The 21,739-nt window shown below is 35.4% G+C and overlaps 1 protein-coding gene across 3 annotated transcripts; it reads left to right on the top strand.

The window, feature by feature from the left end:
* DTWD1 (DTW domain containing 1) lies at positions 1–18,623 on the top strand. 3 transcript variants are annotated; one of them, XM_032856528.1, is made up of 5 exons: positions 1–73; positions 3,991–4,309; positions 8,641–8,784; positions 10,859–11,108; positions 18,309–18,623. In XM_032856528.1, the coding sequence occupies exons 2-5, from the start codon at positions 4,046–4,048 to the stop codon at positions 18,554–18,556; spliced, it is 906 nt and encodes a 301-aa protein (XP_032712419.1). In that variant the 5' UTR covers positions 1–73; positions 3,991–4,045; the 3' UTR covers positions 18,557–18,623. The 3 variants fall into 3 exon arrangements, with proteins under 3 accessions (XP_032712419.1, XP_032712421.1, XP_032712420.1); XM_032856529.1 differs by lacking the exon at positions 1–73 and adding an exon at positions 80–366; XM_032856530.1 differs by lacking the exon at positions 8,641–8,784.
* The last annotated feature ends 3,116 nt before the right edge of the window (positions 18,624–21,739 follow it).

Below are 21,739 nucleotides of genomic sequence, written 5' to 3'. Positions count from 1 at the left end.
GCCGGGCGCGCTCCTCGGGTTCCGACCGAGCGGAAGGCGCGTGGAGCAGTGCGAGGACCCGAGGGAAGCGCAGGTCTGAGTCCCACTCCGATCGCTGGTGCGGGTGTCCGCGCCCGTGTGCGGACCAGTGGCCTGGCCGGAGCCGTGCGGCTACGGGGAGAGGACGCTGCTTGGCTGGGCGCTAGTGGAGGTCGTGCAGGGTGTCTCCTGTGAGCGGGACCCTGGTCCCTGTGCTGGAGCGCTTGCATTTTTTACCATGCTGCGGGCCCTTCGGGGAAAAGGCTTCCAAATTGTTCCTCAAAAATTTTCTTTGCCCTAACAATCATTTTCAGTGGTTTCCGCCGTGAGGAAAGTCTGTTCTGGCAGGTAGTCCCCTAGGATCTATATTTTTTAGTGTTTGGAGTGGTTTGCGGGGAATTGGTAATCACAGAAGCAGCAGCTTAGTACAGAAATAGTGTGCCACGCAGTGTATTTAAAATATTAAGATAGTGGTTACATAATAAGCCAGCGAGGCTGTTTCTTAGGTCTAAATTGTTTCTTGGGAATGTAGAAGAAGTAAGTATATTAATAGTTTAAGATACCAGTTCACGGAGCTGGATGATAAAAATCTGCTTGAGTGAAAACATTTGAGGATTATTTCTTTTAAGCATTTAAGGATTATTTTTGTCTGAATCCCAGTGTACCATGAAAAACTGAGGCAAGACAGTCTGCCTGCCTGCCAAATGATGGGGGACGTGGGAGGGGCCACTGGTCCTGTATGAAAAAGGTGTCACCTTGGATTTTAAAAAATGAATGTTGGACCTGTGTGTGTTATTTGACCGGGTTCTTAAAAATACTTCAGGGAAAAAAAAAATTGAAGTGGGTTTTATCTAGTATACTGAATTGGTCTACAATAAATGGTAGGGGAATTTTATATAGTATTCCACTGGGAGGTGACCTGTACCTTGGAGCTTTTAAGATCATTGTTTTGGGGAGTGGGGAGGGGGAGGAATCTGCCATGTTGCCACTTGTGCCAGGCTGCAGATGGCCCATGAAGGTGGTGTGTTAGATCATTCAGGAGGGAGATGCATATGCATGTTTTCTTTTTCAGAATGGTTTTGATTTAATAAGTAATTGTTGATTTCCTCCTGCTGCATGAGACACAGGGAGAGATATGTAAAGAATTGGTAAAGAATCCTTCTTTTGCAGAGTTGATTGCTAGGAGGGATAGCTTTGCGAAAAGATAACTGTAGGCTAAGTCAGATTTTTCCATGCTAAATATGTGGAACCAGTAATAAAGGGGCAAACCTAAAAAGATGTAAGAGATTGCCATGGATCATCTAGAGTCCTGACTTTGAGCCTAAAGTTAGAGAATTATATGCTAGGTGGAATTGATGGAACTTGGTGAGTAATTAGTTTTTTGGGAAAAGAGGGTAGAGGGGGAGTAAAAATTTGTTTTCAACCTAAGATGCAGATTGATGAATGTACCATCAAGGTAAAAATATTTATTAGTTCTTTAGGAATATATTCTTTTTATGTTTTCTAAGTAACTCCCACAACTCCACTTGTATTCCCTGCATGAATTTGATATTAATAAGTATGTTTTAAAGGTTGTGAACCATCATTTGCAGCAAACTGTACACATTTGAGGCAGGCTGTTGGCTAGGTGAGGACAAATGTTGGTGTCATATGGTTTCAGAGACCTTTGGAGAGAGCTGTCCATGACTTACTATTTCTGGACTCTTCTGTGTGGCCACGACAGCCGTAAGAGAGTGTATAGGTGAGGCTGGGAAAGGAGCCATAAACATTTTCCTTTCACTATCTCATATGTCTATGTTGTTTGATTTTTGTAGAGGAAGAACATTTATATAAGGCTTTACTAGTATCCATTTGGCTTTATGGATGGAAGGCCAAGTGAAATATAGGGGAATACTTCTGAGGCAGAATGCACTTGGAAGGCCCTAGAAAAACTCACCAGTAGTTTTCCATTGAATGTCAGGAAGCACATTGACTTTCATGACATCCCCAGGAACTGTGTACTTCAGCCCCATTATTCTGGAGGCCTTTAGTGGCTAATGTAAACCCCCTAATTAGCCACTAGAACACCCAGGAAAATGGAGTCATGTTGAATTAGTCCAGTCTAGTTTCTTTTTTGGATGGGTCCCATGATGGGATAATTCAAGACTATTATAACCTTAAAATGTTTCTCTGTAAGGACTTCAGAAAACACCAGAGCAAACCCAAACCAAGACTTAGGTGCAACTTAAACTACCTTCCTAAGTGCAATAATGAGACCTATTGGCCTGTGAGAGCTGACCTTTAGTTGCCTAACAGGGGATTTGTAGCTCTGATTTCAGGAGACTAATAGCTCTCTTCCCAGACTTTTAAAACTGCTCCTGTCCTTAGAATGACTGTTTGAACTTAGGATTTCTTTACCTGGATCTGTAGATGGACTCTTACAGATCTGCAAACCATCTGAAATTGTGTATGAAATACTGTGTCTTGTGTATACATTTTCTGCAGATAAGGTCCAAGACTCAACATGATCTTAAAAAGATCTGAGATTCAAGGAAAGGTGACAGCTTGGTAAATTTACTTTGAGTAAATTTGGCCAGTGTATTTTATTTTTCCTTCAGGGATAAGCATCTTTTTCCTTTGCATCTTTTTATTTGGGTCTCAAGCTTACTGGGATTTACAACCTATAAAAAACTCTTGATGAGTAATTAAATTAGTATCACTAACTTCTTGTTGCTAAATTATGTTGTATATTATGTTCCACTGGACTTTTTGTTCACTTCCTATTTGGAATACCACAGAAAAGTTTCCTGTTGCAGTCACAGCATTTCTCCTGTCAGTGTTTGTACTCAAAGTGCCAGGGGCCTCATAGTTAAACACCACAATGCCATAAGCTTTATAATGAGAGACTCATTTTACAGCTCTGGAATGCATATCAAATCAAAAGGGCCCCAGTCTCTTTTCTCCCTCAAAAGATACTGTGCTTACAGAATATTTGAGTAACAGACATCATTCTTCTTGGAAGGAAATATTTAAGTGAGCAAGTTATTTCACTATTTTATTTCTAGAACTGAAGACTCTGAATGAATTATATATATTATTTAAGATTTTATTTACTTGACAGAGAGAGAGAGAGCACAAGCAGGGGGAGTGGCAGGCAGAGGGAGAGGGAGAAGCAGGCTCCCTGCAGAGCAGGGGAAGCCCCGTATGGGACTCGATCCCAGGACTCCAGCATCATGACCTGAGCCAAAGGCAGTGGCTTAACCAACTGCCACCCAGGTGCCCCCGAATGAATTATATTTTTTAAAAGTGGTATGAAGTCTTTGAGTGAGGGGACATTAACATTACTCTGTAAAATTTTTAGTTTACAAGATCATACTTTATTTTTCTGGGCATATATTTCAGCTTTGGGGGTATTTTACAAATCATAATTGGTAGTAGATGCCTGTCCTATTTTAATGGATGTTTAGTTATATTTTTGTGTGTGTGACATAAGTTGGAGAAGAGTAAGTCTTTTGAAACATAACAAAGTTTTACTGATTTCACTGGAACCTTGTATTTTCATTAGGATCCAGGTTGAGATTTTATGTCACATAACATTGGTTTAAAGTCAGAGTGTACAGGGTTGAATACATTCCTGGCTGATAATAGCATTTAAACACTATATTCCTAATATAAAACAAAATAAGAGTCACTGAAAAATGTATTATTGGTACCTAAATTTTATATTTGAAATAGTTTTTCTAAGAGAGCACCTTTTTAGTTTTATGGAGGGAATGACTCAAAAGGGTAACTTATTGTTTTGAGTTTATTGCTTTTTAATTTTGTATTTTAAATCATGCTAATTAAGTGGTTTAAAAGGCTTATTAGTACTTGTTAATAAATACTAAAAATGGCATGCAGTTGTAAATTGGGAAATTTTCTTTGTGGAGACAGGGAACAAAATATTTCCTGTCTTTATTTCACCCCTTCCCCACTTTTTTTTTTCTTTTGCAGTGCACCTATGATTTATGTTTTAGAAATAGATGTTAAACTTTGGTTTGAATGAAAAATGTCTCTCAATCCACCTATATTTCTCAAAGAAAAGGAAGAAAATAATTCAAAGTTTGTAGAAATACAGCACTCACAAACTACTTCCATAGCTGCAGAAGATCCTTTTCAAAACTTATGCTTAGCATCTCAAGAAGTTCTTCAAAAAGCTCAACAAAGTGGAAGATCAAAATGTCTCCAATGTGGTGGTTCAAGAATGTTCTATTGCTATACATGTTATGTCCCAGTTGAAAATGTACCTATTGAACAGATGCCACTTGTGAAGGTTGGTAAGAAATTTAATTATCTGAAAGTAGGAGAAGAGGTTTTAAAAAGATATCTCATACATACCTACTCTAATACAATTGATAAGCAAGTAACATCATTATGGAGATGAATAATATTAATAGAAAATTTAATCTTACAGACTGGTAAACCTATTTGCTTTTCTTGTCTTTGGAAAAAGACACACACGGCCAAAACACTTGGGTCTGAGATGAATGATATTGTTTTGAATGAAATCAGTTACTTTTTCACTAATGATTATAATTCATCTAAAACATAGGGGGAAATGTGGCATAAACATGAATACTACAAGAGACAAGTGTATAATTGCCTGAGGGAACTTCAAAAACTACCTCAGGGCCTTAGACTTCTTTCTAAGAAAACATATTTTAAAGGAAATAAGATTGATTTTTTGCTTGGGCTTTTGTAGAACAGGCTTAGCCCCATTCTACATGGAGATGGAGCTCATGTCAGTGACCAAAACTAAGCTAAAATTAAAAATACTAAGACTGGAGCACCCGGGTAACTCAGTTGGTTGGGTGTCCGACTCTTGGTTTCAGTTCAGTTCTCAATCACAGGGTTGTGAGTTCAAGTCCCACCTTGGGCTCCACACTAGGCGTGGAGACTACTTGAAAAAAAAAAAAAAAAGAAAAAAAAGGACTAAGGCCACTCAATGGGCTATGTTATAATTGTAGTGATTTAAGCCAGACTTTAAAAAATTGATTTGAATTGATTGCTTACTTTATACGTTTTGTTGCTTACCAGGACTACTCTTGTTTAGGTAAAAGATCTGTGGACCATGATGTCTATGTAATCAAAGAATTTATTACATATATGTCAGCTTGTCTAACATTGACATGAACTTTAGGAGTAAATCAAATAATGTATAAAATTTGCTGCCTATTAGGACGTTAGAGAGACTAAACTGTACACATGGACTCAGTAGAACTTACTAGTAAGAAAATAAGTTAAAACTATATTTAAAAGTATTTAATGTGGTGATTTTAAGATTCATTTAAATTTGAAGTAAAATACCTTAATACTTATATTTTGTTACTTGAAATTCAATTTAGGTTATATGTTATCTTGGTAAGTCCAGGGTCTCCTCAAGGGTCTAAAAATCACACTTACAGGCTGTTGGAAAGTTAGTGGGCAAGGTGAAATAAGCACGGAACCTAATCAGCTTCATAGTTAACCTTAGAAAAACTTAGAGTTTGAGGAAAATAATCTTCTTTAAGTTCCCTATTATCTTATAAGAATGTTAAATTTCAAAAGTGTAGTTTTTGAAGTATGAACAGAATTATTCTATGTTCTTTTCATATCATAGCCACATAGAGAGTATCCCTTTAAAAGTTTTATCTTAAAATGTATTGTGTTCAAAAGGATTGAAGATCAGAATAATAAAAGTCGGTAACATATTGACTTTTCATAGACATTTATTTTCATAGAAATTTAATAATAGAGGATTATTTTCCAAATTAGTGATCTAATATCCATTATTTAGTAGAAGTGACTTAAAACGCTATGCCAAATGTTTGATCAACTCTAGATGGCCTACCAGAGTATGCAGAGTTTTTAAAAGTGTTTATATTTTAATGGCCATATATAAAACTCAGTATGTTAATATATATTAATAGTAATAAAAGCTCTATATAATTTTTTCTAATTTTTACTTTATTTTTACAAATCATTCAGCATTTGCTTTTAGATAGCCTGCTTGGGAAGGGAAGACGACTACATAATGAGTAAGTGCCTCCCAAGCTTTAAATTTTAATCTACAGAATAAATTCATAAATGCTGATTTTTTTCATGCAGAATATTATTTTTTTAAAAATGTCATGAGAAATGCATGAGTAAAGGTTAAAGATACTCTTGGTATTTTTTAAAGGAAGAGCAAAAATAATCATGAGGTCAAAGTAAGCTTCATCTTTTTTAGAGTCCTGGAATTTAAAAGGCTCTCTTTGGGAAAGTTGATGATCACATAGGAAAAGACTTAGGACTTCTTGCTAATGGCATTTTGATAAATTTGGGAAGAAAAATTTGATAAATCTCTTATAAGAAATATAAGTGTTAGAGAACAGATTGATGTTCTTTGTGGTTGAAAACAAAACATTTCTACTTGAACTGTGTGTCTGGTCAATTCTTCTGGTGTTACTCTGTACCCTGTCATTATTTAGGAAATATCTTCCTTTAAAATGTGTGAACTAGAGCACAAACATTTGTTTCCATGATTTGATCTATGTCTGTGCTTTTGTTTCATAATGTTAGAAATTTCAGGCTTGCTCAGGGAGAACTAAAGTAACTAGACTGGGTCCCAGTAATAACTTCTTGAGCACAAATTTTCATAATTGTCCTATACCTATAGGATTTAGTCCATAATAGGCAAGGTATGTGATGTTTAAATACATGAATAACAGTCAGTCCTATGTCCTTGATATAAATGATACCCTTCAGACATAGCCAGTGGATGAGAAATGTTGATGGTCACCTTTGGAATTTTCAGTTCTACTCATCAGCCATGTAAGAAAGTTGGTTTTATTAGTAATAGAATACTTTATCATGATGTGCTTTCTTTTTCTTCTTTCCTATCTTCCCTGGGCTAAGATAATGCTGACCTGGGACTGAGAGACCCTGGGGAAAGGGAATGTAGTGTCAACTGAGACTGAGCATCATGAGGAAATTCTGATGTAGAGTTCAGCCAGAAGTAGAGTGATGTAAAATCATTTGTGAACTGCCTACTTAAATGGTAAATTTTCTGTGACGAGAAGTTGGTTTGACGATTTAAAGCAGTTGGCCCTAATTGGTTACTAGGCCTAAGTGGGGAGGGAAGGAGATACAGGGTTTGAAACCCTAAAGTGAAAACTATTTGAGATACATATTCATTGCCCATCTGGGATAGATACCATCCTTTTTCCACACAATAATCCAGAAAGATAAAGTATATGCACCTGGGGTCATTCAGTAGCATGCAGCAACTGCCCCTTTAAAAAACAGCTCTGCAGTTAATGATACACACAACAATATGGATGACTCTCAGAATAATTATTCCGAGTGAAAGAAGTCAGATGAAAAGAGTACTTACCATATTTTTTCATTTATATAAAATCTGAGAAAATACAAGCTAACTTATAGTGATAGCAGACCAATTGTTACCTAAGGACTGTGGGTGGTAGTTGATGAGGAAAGGGGAAGAAGGGAGGCTTTTGGGGGTGACAGTTAAGTTCATGATCTTGATTATGGTGATGAATTCAAGGGTATTAAAATTCATTATATTGTACACTTTAAATATATGGAGTTTATTATACCAATTTTATCTATTAAAGCTATTTTAAAAAAAGAAAAATAGTTTTGTACTCCAGGGTAAATTTAGCTTTTCCCAGGGTAAATACCTAGGATCCTGCCTGTTATGGGTGGGGTGGGAGCTGGAAGAGTATTTGTAATAATATATAAGTCATTTATAATCTGCACTGAAGAATCCATCTCAGAGTTTCTCATATGCATTTTTGGGGGGATGTGACTCGGCTTTCATTTTCATAACCATGGCAGACTACAGCACTTGTACAAACGTTATACAGGAAACTAAATCAAACAAGTCAGGGAAATAACAGAAAAATCTAACTTGAAAAATGTTAGAAAATATTATTTTTGCAAAGAGGCAGGATGTAATTCATAACGAGTAAGGAAACTTAAGGGAAAATAGACAAAATGATTTTTCAGAGAGTTAATTTTTATATGAAGTGTGCACCTTCTAGACCTATTCTGTTACTTTTCCAATTGATAATTATTTCATTTGTGCCATTAAAGGCCACTGATGAGCATCATGATGTTCACGATAAAGGGTGAACCCTTTTAAGGGTAATACCTGGGACCTCAAAAGATGTATAGGGAGTAAAATTTTGACTTGAATTTTAGGTGTGACACTTTTGCCCAGCTTATATTTCCTTTTATTGTGTCATAAAATTAATAATCCTAAAATTTATAGGAATTATAAAAAGTGTTCTTGACACAGATACTGAAATGCAAGGAATTGGACTCAAAGCCTATGTAGCTTAAATGAAAATGGCCTTGAAGCTTTGCTTTAAGAACAATTCTATGTTGAATACGTTGGAAATAATTGTTCTATTATATGATCAACAATGTCGAGGAAGAAATTTAGGTTTGCTTTATGACTCTTAGCATTCCTAATCTGGTTTAGAAAAGTATGCCTTTAATATCATATTTACAGGAACTTAGTGTGAGCTTGTTATGTAAGCTTTGAAGATCATTTTTAATTAACATAAAAATCTGGATTTTTGTATTTATTGTGTTCATTTGTCCTTTTTTTCATTTTAGCTTCCACTGAAGATTGACATCATTAAACATCCAAATGAAACAGATGGCAAAAGTACTGCTATACATGCAAAACTATTAGCACCTGAATTTGTAAATATTTACACGTATCCTTGTATTCCAGAATATGAAGAAAAGGACCATGAAGTAGGCAGCTTATTTTTTACACCTCTTCACATTGAATCTAAAAAAGAGTTTTAAATTCCATTGCTTTTCTGAACTTTTTCTGAATAAGAAAATATTTTTCTTAATGACTGAGGGTTATCTTTATGTAACAGTAAACAATATACAATTTACTTACTTCGTTGGTATCTTCAAAGATGAAATAATCTTAGATTGTTAAGGCTTTTTGAATTTAGTCTTTCTACTTTTTATAGTTATTCTGTGTTACTTCTTCAGGTTTTTTCTCTTTGCCCATATTGCTGTGCCTGCTTTTACTTTCTCTCCTCTCCATTTTCCTGCTGCTGCTACAAAAAGATGATTTGATACAAACTAAGAAACCATATTACAAACGTTGGAATTTCTCCAAAAGAAGAAAAGAAAGTCTGAATTAGAAGGATTTTCAAGAATTCTCCCTGAATTAAGAGCTTTAATACATGACCTTTGTAATGCCTTTTCCTTGCTCAGAGGCCTTCCTTTGATCATTTCTAGATTCAAAATTGGTTTTCACGTATTTGAAATTGTCACATTGGGAGATATTACTGCTCTTATTGAAAAGTAATAGATCCAAAAAAAAAAAAAAAAGGCCTTGGGTACTTTTTTAAAAAGTATGTAAACTCTTCTAGGTTTCTTGGAGATATTTGCTGGTGTGGTTAACCTGGAAACATAAAAAATTAATGTGTTCATTTGCTCTAGACAGAACTTAGATTTTCCTTTCCATCAATATATTTGTATTTTGGTTGAGTTTATATAGTTGTTTGTAAATGATTTCTGAGTTTTGGATCAAGGAGTATCTTTGTGTTTCCCTCTCTGGTCAGCAAGGTATCATTTATCTCAATTGAATAGAATACAGTGTTGGGTTCTATAAAAAGATGTGATATGTTTACAGTCCAAGAAAATTACAAAGCCCTGAACTTTGCTTTTTGGGTATGGGGGAAAGAGAGTCACGCATTGTAAATGTTTGAGAAACTTTTATAACTGGAGTTTTCAAATTCAAGATTTTTCCTTTTATTTTTATATTGCTTATGTTTTCATATTAAAAATGATATATGTTCATTGAAGAAAATTTGGGAAATATAGAAAAGTACAGGAGATAAAATACCCATGATTTGAAAAACATTTGTTCATTTAAAAAATATTAATTGGGCACCTTCTTTGTGGCAGGAGCTGTTCAAACATTGGAGGTTCTAAAGGGTGTAAGGTTTCAGTAAAAACATGCTGAAAGTAAGGTAGCATAATTTACAGAATTATTCCTTGAAAGTCAGATTTTTCAGTCTTAATTTTTCACTGTAATATACTTTAACAGATATTCTGGGTATTGTGAGTTGTATTTATGATTTTTTTTTAAGGTAAATTCCCAAAAGTGAAATAACCAAAGGGTGTGAACATTTCAAGACTCTTTTTTATTTTATTTTATTTTTTAAATTTTTTTTAAATTTTTTATTTTTTCAGTGTAACAGTATTCATTATTTTTGCACCACACCCAGTGCTTCATGCAATCCGTGCCCTCTCCAATACCCACCACCTCAAGACTCTTATTCAAAGTGCCAAACTGCTTTCATGAAGAGTTATACTATCGAAACCTGACATCAGTAATGGCTATGAAGGCCCATAACATCATATCCTCACCAGCAGTGATAGTATTATTTTTTTGACTTCTGCTTATTATATTGAAATTGTGAAAATTGTATTTAATTATTGAGTGCTTTTCATTGGTTCTTTTACCTAGTGTCACGTACTTTGTATTTTATACTGTGAAATATTACAGTAGTTAGTTTTTTGATTCATGATACAATTAACTTGGCTTCTGTCAATTATTTTGAAACAATACTTCTAGCTAGTATATTATGATTTTTAAATCTTAGGGAAGAGCCAAAAACTTTATCATCCTTATTAAAGAAACACACTAACTTTCAAATGGCTCAGGTGGTTGTTACAGAACCTAATGCTTGTTTCTCAGGTATGCAGCATGTTCGTTTCTCTTTAAATTTTAAAAGTGTCAGAATTTATTCATTTTGAAGATCATAACAGCACACTACTAACTTAAGTTTCTTTGCTTTAGGTTGCACTTGTTTTTCCTGGACCTAAGTCTGTCTCAATAAAAGATATTTCTTTTCATCTGCAAAAAAGGATTCAAAATAATGTTAAAGACAAAAATGACGACCCCGACAAGCCATTTATTAAACGCAAGAAAACTGAAGAACAGGATTCGAATGACAGCAAGTGCCAAGACACAACACTGAAAAAAATTATATTTATAGATAGCACCTGGAACCAAACAAACAAAATATTCACTGATGAGAGACTTCAAGGTAAAATACACAAAATTTTTTTTTGTGGATTGTTCCTTCCCCCAACTTTCATTTCAGATACTTCAAACATGCAGATATATTGGAAGAATTGCATCAAATACCCATACGTTTTTCCATGTTTATTTCTCTACTATATGTGTGTGAATACTTAGATATTGTATACATTTTTGGCTGAACCACTTGAAAATAAGTTGTAGGCTTTGCAATACTTCACCATTAAATACCTAACTATGTATCTTTTAAGAATAATTGCATAATCTCAATACCATTAGCAAAAGTTAATGGGAAAATTAATAAAATTTCTAATATCTAATACAGTCCATATTTACATTTCCCTAATTGATCCAAAAATATCTTTTGTAGCTTTTTTCTTCTGATGTAGCATGTAAACTCTCATTCCATGTAGTTTTTATACCTCTTCAGTCTCTTTTAATGTAGAGCAGTCCCCTGTCTTTGTTTTCTGTGACTTGTTTGAAGAGGGCAGGTCAGTTGTCTGAATGCTTCATCATGATTAGATTCAGTTTAGTGTTTTTATAAGGATACTTAGAGATAAGGATCAATCTAGGGTTGTTCCATGACAATTCCAGTTTATACCTATTGTTTTTATTTAACTATTAATGGCATTCCCTTTCCCTCTCAGAAATATGGCTGTTCAGCTGATAAATTATATGATTATCATATTCATAGGTAAAGTTGTATACTTATTGCGTCAGATCAGGAGGCATATAAGTTCCATTATTGGTAATAACTTTAATTATTTGATTAAAGTGGTGATTGCCATATCTCTGTATTATAAAAGTTCATTTCTTCTTTGAAACTGGTAGTAGTCTTTGGGGTGATGCTTGGATACTGTGAACTATCTATTTCCCAACTGCTTTTCACTGAGTGGATTTAGTATTTATTGACAATTTGCCTAAATCAGCAAATTGAGGATTGCAACATGATGACATTTTAATGTATTATTTCTTTTATATTTGTTAGGTGGTAAAGAGCTCTTCTCCTCCCTCCCCTCCCCCCCCTTTTTTTCTCTCTCCTTCTGCCTCTTTTTGAGGTCACTATGGGTTTATGGATTTCCTTTATCATATGTAATATGTTGTGATTGTATTCTTTTTGATGTCCAAATTGTCTCAAATTTTGCAGTGGGAGCCCTTCAAGTCCTTTGTAGCATGGCCTTATTAGTCTTTCTGGTACAACGGGATGTCCCAAGTTAACTTGTACTTTTTTCCTGCCCCAGACATAGAACCAGTGATTATGTAAAAGAGCTATGGTTCTTTTTAGTGGGGAGTGATATTAGAAACCAAGATCTGGCAAATTTATTACAACTTGGATGTCATTGTTTCAGTGGATAGAGCCAAGGGAAATAGATATATATCATGCGTTCACATGGATAGTTCCAGTTCCAAGATTGAACATTACAGGGATTTTCTTTCTTTTGCTTTACCTTTGTACTCTTTCTCTTAGAGTGAAAAGTTTAGTTCCTAATAAAATGGTTTAAAAGAGTTGTTTTGCTTGCCCAAGTAGCACAACTAGTAATATGAAGAACAGAAGCTCATGTTACCTCTCTTGTTTACTTGTACCTTACTCAGTTCCTCAGGTTTTTTCAGTAGTTTCTCTAAAAACGTTAGGTTTATTTCCAGCTCTTGATGGCCTTGTATGTATACCATGTATGATTAGAAGGCAAGAGAGCTACCCAGTTGGTTTTAGGCAGTTGCCAAAATAGAACTTTTCTCAGGCTATTTGTTAAAAATGCACCTCACCTAGAAAAGAAAATTTATGATACGTTTTGGAGTTTAACTTGTAGTAAGTAATCCCAAACTAAAGTTAGTAACAATACTAGATTTAGTTTAATTTACATAGTTCATAACTCTGAGGTCAACATAACTTTTAGGAAGATTGCTTTGTCATTCTAGTCGTGTGTGTGTCTGTGTGTTTGTATGTGAGAGAGATAGGCAGAAAGATAGAAACAGAGAAAGTGTGTGTATGTGTGTGAGAGAGAGAGAGAGACAGTGGGGAATGAGGAATGTGAGAGGGAGAGGGAGAGAGAAACTACAGAGCATAAGACCTGAAAGAACCTTTCACTGATGTTTAATAGAGAGATGGAACCCAAGGCCCTGCTTTTTGGTGTACTACCTGCCAATATTACCTTGGATGGTTACAGCACCAGCTTATTCCTCAGTTTGAAGATTTTTCTGAGCCACTCTCTTTATAATTACCATATATGGTAATTGAAAGGATCAAATGAAAGAACATGAGTGAGAACAGTAGAAAAATCTATAAAAGGAATCATTGAGGTACAATTCAAAATCTGTTTTCAGAGTGTTCATATTTGAACTTAAGGCTTAAAATCAGATTTGGAAAAATTTCTATTATTCCTTCCCAGATCACATAGTAAGTATCATATATTTCAATTCTGTGCTACATGAAGATTTTTAAAAGGGATTTCTTAATCCCTTCAAAATCATGAAATAAACAGATTCAGTCTTTTCTTCACGTATTATTGCAGCCCCTACCCCTTCTGGCTCCTTATTGCACCATAGGGAATATTTGGGGCTCTGCACATATTTATAGACTCTATACGTGAAATACCAGTTTCCAGATGAACTGAGTTATTTCCTTAAGAAACAACCCATGTTTGCTGTAAATCATTGCCTTTGGGTTTTAAAACATTTTATCATTTGATGGCAATAATTTTGAACAGAAAACCACTTATAATTCTCTGCTTTAAAGTTCTGCTAAAAAAATTTGCTGAGTTCATCATAAAGTTATTGATGGCCAGAAATGCTAGCAAAAGAATTTTTTAGTGTATATGTTGAACTTTTAAAAATAAATCCCATACCTGTGTATTTCAGTGTGTTTTAAAAGGTTCTGTATACTTGCAAGCAAATCTTTAAAACAGGATGGAACAGTGGAAATAATCACTAAATCTTGATTATCATTTTTAACATTTTAGAACATATTAGGTGTATTAGAAACCAGCACCATTTAATAGTTACTCTTAAGGTTTTTTTTTTTTTTTTTTTAAGAAATTGCATGTGCTGTCAGATCCTATGGTAAGATTTTAATTATACTGATTACTTAGAATATTTTCAAATGTCTACCTACTTCTTGGATATAATTAACATTAACACAAATAGTTCAGTAGAGTTTGGTTTGGGTTTTTACAACTTTTGTGTTTCTTTGAATCAAAATTATTCAAATTGAAATATTTTCAAAATATCTAGATAAAATACTTTCAAACTTTGGCGATTTGTCCATTTATTCAGTACTATTTGTTGAATACCTCTTCCTGGATGGGTGGTGTCCTAGACTGGGGTATATGAAGGAGAATAAAACAGTTTCTCTACCTTCCAGGTGATCACAGTGGCTGTTGGTTAGGGTTGTGTCTTACAACATGAAATGGAAGCCCAGATAGAATCTGAAAACAAGGGTGTCTGGGTGGCTCAGTTGGTTGAGCAACTGCCTTCAGCTCAGGTCATGATCCCAGACTTCTAGGATCAAGTCCAGCATCGGGCTCCCAGCTCCTTGGGGAGTCTGCTTCTCTCTCTGACCTTCTCCTCTCTCACTCATTCTTTCTCAAATAAATAAATAAAATCTTAAAAAAAAAAAAAAAAAGAATCTGAAAACAAGTTGGGTTTTTACTTTTTATAGGTTCAAGTCCAGAAATGGGTAGTCCAAAGCTGTTACAACGATTTCACAATGCCTGTTAAGGACTCAGACTCATTCTGTTTTCTTCCTTCATCATTTTCACTCCCATACTTATAAGATAGCCGCTAGGTGCCAAGACATCCCATATATATTCCAGGCAAGACAAAGGACAGGGCAATATGTACGTGCCCACTGAGTCTGGCTCTTTCATTAAAAAATAAATATAATAATAATAGCTTTTTGGAATTTCCACTTAGGAGATTTCATTTTTCCTTTCTTTGGCCAGAATGGTTCACATGACCACTCTGGCCATTAATAAAGCTGGGAAACTGTTTTTAGCTGGACACATGCCACACTGAACAGGATTGAGATTTGTTAATATTGAGAGAAGGGGGAAATGAGTATTGAGAAGACAGTGGGCATTGTCTGCCACGTAATCTGTTGTGGGATGCAGGCAGGTAAGCAGGTAAGAAAATTCAGTAAGTTTTGAATATGATGGTAGCATTGAGGAGACAAACCCTGCTCTACCCAGAGTCCTTGGATGGATTAACTGTTTATGTTGAAATCTTGATGGATAAAGGGCTAAGTTGTCAGGCATCTCAGATAAAGGGAATGACATACACAAAAATACAGAAACATCATCCTGCATTCAGGAGACTGAAAAAGTTGCATATGGGGTAGAATGTGTATGCACATGAGAATGGTAGGAGAAACAACTGAAGAAATGCAAATTATGAATGCCCTTGAATACCATGGCTGGGAATTTGGACTTTTTTCCACAGGTGCTATGGCAGTATTAGAGAATTTAATGCCAGACATTGACATGATTAGATTTGTGTTGTGAGCCTAAATGGAAAGATTAGGGCCGGACCTGACTTCTAGCTCCTGTTCTGCCATAAATAGGCAAAGGTGTTTTTTATATTATTTTTAAAACTAAATTATGATAAATGTGAAAGGATATGTATAATATAATGTCATAGCACATAATGAGATAATGAATAATTAAGAATCCAAGCCCTGGAATTCTATCAACAACTTTTTTCTACCTATGTTCTCTCCTCTGCCACTCTGCTTCTCCCCTGGTAACAGTTAACTGTTCTCTTGAATTATGGTTTTATCATTCCTTTGTGTTTTATCATATACATTATTTTCATAATCTTCATATTGTTTAGTTTTCTTTATTTTACCTGCATGTTGTATTCTTGGGGACCTGAAGTGACCATTTTGTTTCTAAGGTTTGTCCGTGGTGTTATATGATTAGCTATAGTTTATTCATTTTCATTGCTATATATTATCTGACTGTGTTAAAATACTACAGTTTATCCAGTTTCCTGTGGATGAAACACTTGAGTTGTTTCTAGTTTTTGCTCTTACAAATAGTGCACCTACAAAAATTCTTATGCATGTACAAGGTTCCTTAAGGAAACACTCCTAGAGGTGGACATTGTTGGGTCATTGGACATTGTTGGGTTGTTGCATATGAAAATGCTTACTTCTACAAGATAATGCCAGTTGTCTTCCAAAGTGTAGGTATATAAACTTTCACACCCATCATTAAAGTATAAGAGTCCCCATTGATCCACGATGCCGCCTACCTTGGTATTGTCAAATGTTTTGATTTTTGCCAATATAGTGGATATAAAGTGCTGTCTTGCTGTGATCATAATTTGACTTTCCTTAATATTCATCTTTCACATTTGTTTTAAGTATTGATATTTTTGGACATATTTCTACCATCTAAAATTTTATTTGTTCTGTTTTTTCTTTTTTTCTTGACTTTGATCAATCAAGTTTTTTATTTTTTCTTATTTCATTTTTTTAATATACATATTTTGTTTCCTTTAGAAAACTGGACTGTGCACATGTAACTTAGAATAATTCAAAGTCAGTATTTTTGCCTCTCCTTTTTAACACTTTAAGGATTGACTACACTTAAGTTTGATTCAGCTCTCACCCTGTCCACCAAGTTACTGTTATTGTCTTCATTATTTTTGTTCTGTCCTTTATCTTCAGCCTACAAATTAGATACTATTATTGTTTTTGTTTCATTGGGCAGCGTTTATTTGGATTTGCATAGATGTTTATTGTTTTCTTTGCTTGCCATTCTTTTAACCGACTTTGCTGAAATACATTCCTTCTCCCTTTTACTTCTCACTTTAAAATAAATATGCTTTTTTTTAAAAAGTATAGCAAAATAAGGGGAACCTGGGTGGCTCAGTGGGTTTAGCCCCTGACTTTGGCTCAGGTCACAATCTCAGGGTCCTGGGATTGAGCCCCGCATTGGGCTTTCTGCTCATTGGGGAGGCTGCTTCTCCCTCTCTCTCTGCTTGCCTCTCTGTCTACTTGTGATTTCTCTCTCTGCCAAATAAATAAAGAAAATCTTAAAAAAAAAAAAAGTATAGCAAAATAAATATGTGAGTCTAAGTACTGGTCCAAAGCGCTGAAAGTATTTTGCGTTTGTATGTTAACATCTGAGTTTTAAGAGATGAGAATCCTGTTCTGTGATATGAATTACTTCCTCTTTAAGTGCACAGGGAATAAGGCATTCTAGCTGACTGTGTCATTGAGGTTTCACTCAACAAATGTGGCAGAGCCAAGGAAACAACTCTAGGTACTCTGTTCATGAAGATATAACTGAAAAGTGGTAGTCCAGAAATAAACTTTTAACCATATTAAGAGCCATTAATTTGCCTATCTCTTTCAGTGAGTTTTACAATGATTTTTTTTTTAATTTTATTTTTTATAAACATATAATATATTTTTATCCCCAGGGGTACAGGTCTGTGAATTGCCAGGATTACACACTTCACAGCACTCACCACAGCACATACCCTCCCCAATGTCCATAACCCCACCACCCCTCCCAACTCCCTTCCCCCCATCAACCCTCAGTTTGTTTTGTGAGATTAAGAGTCACTTATGGTTTGTCTCCCTCCCAATCCCATCTTGTTTCATTTACTCTTCTCCTACCCCCTTAACCCCCCATGTTGCATCTCCTCTCCCTCATATCAGGGAGATCATATGATAGTTGTCTTTCTCCGATTGACTTATTTCGCTAAGCATGATACCCTCTAGTTCCATCCACGTCGTCACAAATGGCAAGATTTCATTTCTTTTGATGGCTGCATAGTATTCCATTGTGTATGATGATGTTTTAAATGTCAGTTCATCAAGGAAGTGAAACCCTTCTGTATATTGGTGAATTTAGTCCTGTCACTAGTTAAAATTAAAAAAGACACTGGTGAAAAGAAGTTAGAAAGAGGTAAACATCTTAATTGTTAACTACTTTTAACTCGTGGTTTTGCAAGTTCTAAGATTTATAGACAAGTAACTATCATGTATAAGAGTTTGCTGTGCTTTATATTGCATCTGTATATACCTTAATGCATTTAAGAAAATATACTATTTAGAAATGGGATTGAAGGAACTCATCTTTACTCTTAAAAAAATCCTTTTTTTGAAATTCTTAAAATAATTAAAAGAAATTATCATTATTGTGCCAGACTCTGTGGTTAAGAAGAAATATTTATACTTTTTTGTATTTCTTTTTGGCAGGACTGTTACAAGTTGAGTTGAAAACAAGAAAAACTTGCTTTTGGCGCCATCAGAAAGGAAAGCCAGATACCTTCCTTTCCACAATTGAAGCCATTTACTATTTTCTGGTAGACTACCACACTGATATATTAAAAGAGAAATACCAGGGACAATATGACAATCTCTTATTTTTCTACTCTTTTATGTACCAATTGATAAAGAATGCCAAATGCTCTGGAGACAAGGAAACAAGAAAACTTATCCATTAGTTTTTAAGAAGCTACTATGTCATTTTATTTTGCTAAAAATCAATAAACCTAAATTGTGCTTTCTTTATTCTTAGGAAATAATAATGTGTAATGCCTGTAAGACCATTTGAAAAAATAAGGTTTCATTCATTTATCTCATATTTTTTTAAAGGGAGTTATTTCTAAAGGAATTTTCAGAGATAGCATTGATTGAAAAACTCATTTCAGAAGTTATTTGCTTAAGTTTGGCATATCTCAGTTTTATTACTATATTTTAATATATTTATATCTATGTAATTAGATCTAATTAGATAGTTGTTTAGGGATCTTCGTATTTTTCCTTTTCTACTCACTACCACATTTGGAGGTAAGACAGGTCAGAATCTTCTTGCTGAAAATGAAGTCATAAATAATTTGCTGCAGGTTTATGGCAGACACAGGCAGAACTGGAATTGTGGCTTCAGTCCCTAGGGTTATTTCTTTAAGTCTCTACTGCCTTTGATGGACATCTGTCGCTTTTTACATTTTCCTGACATCTTTTTTAAGGAGAAATTCCTGGCAATCATGAGGGCATGTGATCCAGTTTAGCAAGCAAAATGCCCAGTGATTGACAAGGATGAGCATATGATTTGGCATCCTTTTTGATAAGTGGTATGAATGCTGTAGGAGATTGCGTTTATTTTTCAAAAAGCAATATGGTGCAGTAGTTAACAACTACAGACTCTAGAGCTAACTACCTGAATGTAAATCTCAGCTTATCCTTTTCAGGATTCTTCATTTCTTCATCCTTGTCAGTTTCTTCATTTCTAAAGAATGGTAGTACAGTAGCTCCCTTACAGGATTAATATGAGGATTAACTGAGTTAAGGTATCTAAGGAGCTTTCAACAGCACTTGACGTATACTAAGTGCTATATATGTGTTTACTCTTTTTATTATTTTATCTGAAAATGCATACTAACCATGCTATAACCCTAGAGCTGCTGATGGCATCTGTGCAGCAGATGGTAGGAACTTGCCTTAGAATTAAGCCAGCAAAGGAAAGCAGAGTGGAGAGGTAAGACTGAGTCCTGAGGACATCATTTAATCACCTAATCTAGCTGCTTATGAATGGAACCCTACTGTCCGGGATAGCTTCTTTTTGGATTTGCCCTCCACTCTTTTCCATTGTGCTTTCTGCTCTGTGAGGTGGGTCTCCTGCCCCTCTGCCTTTTTGTTAGGTTCAACAGATGAAAGCACTCGCAAGAGATCAGAGGTTGAAGGAAAATGAAATTGTGTTATTTCCCTGGCTCCTTTCCTGCCAGGTTACCATGGGTTGGCTGTGTACCTCTACTGGAGATCATCCTATCAGGGCATCTCTTTCCACATATTATCCCAGTTACTGTCTAATTTCAGGTCCCTGCTCCATCCATTTACAGGAATTAACAGCTCCCAGGTGTAACTGTCCTCAGAGTAGTTCATTATTCCTTGTTGGCTTCCTTACACCCTGCCTATATACTTTTGTAAATAGTCATTTTATTATATTTTTCAATGTCCCTGTGTGAAGTCGTCCTCTGTTTCTTTCTGGGACCGTGACTGATAAATTCAACCTTGTGGATGCTAGCAATAATGGTACATTTACCTAAGTATATTCAGGGCAACAGATAACATGTTTTATGAACAAATGAGTCATTGGTGAAATTTGTTTTCTGCACATTATATTCCCCTCTAATTCAAAAGATAGAGCTTAAAAATGCTGAAAAGTCTTGAAATAAACATTTTGAATTTTAAATTAGTATTTCTTAAACTTATTTGAATAAGTAATGCCTACTCACATCTTGTGGATATGGGATAGTTGGAACATTACAGTTTAGAACAATCCCTGATTATATAGGCAGCTGCTACCTAAAGAGATTAAGTAACTTGCTCATGGGTCACACAGCTAGTTGTAGGATCTGGTCTAGCATCTGGGACTTCTGATTTGGTTCGGTGAAGTCACCATTTTATTATGCTATTTCATAAAAAGTAATGTGGATTATATAAGGTTTGAACATTATTAGTCCCATAGTTCTAGCCAAATCAACTGGCTTGCCTATTTAGTACTTATTTTACAAGAATGGAATTAAAATAGATTTCTTCATGTTTAGAACTTGGCATTGGGAACAGAGGAGGCCTCTAATTGATTTAAGCAGGGCCAAAGTTGGATTTCTCTGGGCTAAATTTGGACTGCCCTGAGCCAAAATCTATTGCCATTTAACTGGCTTTACAAACCAACTAAACATAACAGGTAAATGGAGGGGATTTGCCGCCATCTTACAGCTGGCATAAAAATGATGACCCACAGACTTTGTAAGAGCCTAATTTATAACTAAGGCCAGATAAAATCTTAAGTTTTTCCAAAGAAAACAATAATAATACCTTTTAGAACAATGAATTGTTTTGTTTTTCTTTGGTATGATAGACTGTAAAAATGTCGCTAATTCTTTACTTTTCCTGTATTCATGGTCCTTTTTCATTCTCCTTTGAAGTACCCTTTCACTCTGACTCTGGACCATATTTATTTCCAAAGATCTAATGAATTTTTACTTAATCCTGTGCTTCTGCTGTTGCCATGAGCACGTACATGTTTGGGTTAGCCTGCTGGGGGGTTAGAGACACATGGAGTAGAACCAAGTTAATTGGTTACCCAAGCTGAATCCTGTCTAGATTAGCTGATAGCCAGTCAACCCCCAGATAAGGTGGACAATCTCCTCTGGGATCAGCAGAACCACCTGACACCTTTCTGATTCCAGATGTGTGAGCAAGGGATGTCCACTGTGCCACTGAAGGTCTATAGCTGTTTATTATACAGCATTATTGTGCCAACAGATAACTTTGTCTTTAGATTCAGTATCAGACACATCTTCCTCAAGTGCCTTCGCAGATTCTTGGCTTCTGTTTCCCAGGCCACTAACCACTCAGCCATAGCTACCACCCTGCATAGGTAGTGACAGACAGTGATTCCTCTGCCTGAGGTCAACTAGCCACATACTCAAAATCCCAGACCTATCCCAACACTTCTGCACTCTAGGAAGCACCATGCCCCAAGGTTTCCCCAGTGACTGTCAGAATGGCTAGGTGATGTATGTGGAAGAGCAGTGAAGTTAACTGTTCGGAAAACTTGGATCAATGAACTAGAAAAAGCTCTCAGATCAATTTCTCTTTCTTCTGATAGACCGATCTGAGAC

Source organism: Lontra canadensis, unplaced genomic scaffold, assembly GCF_010015895.1.
Source record: "Lontra canadensis isolate GAN:19392208 unplaced genomic scaffold, GSC_riverotter_1.0 scaffold12, whole genome shotgun sequence".
Classification (NCBI taxonomy): domain Eukaryota; kingdom Metazoa; phylum Chordata; class Mammalia; order Carnivora; family Mustelidae; genus Lontra; species Lontra canadensis.
This window is presented reverse-complemented; position numbering and strand designations above follow the sequence as displayed.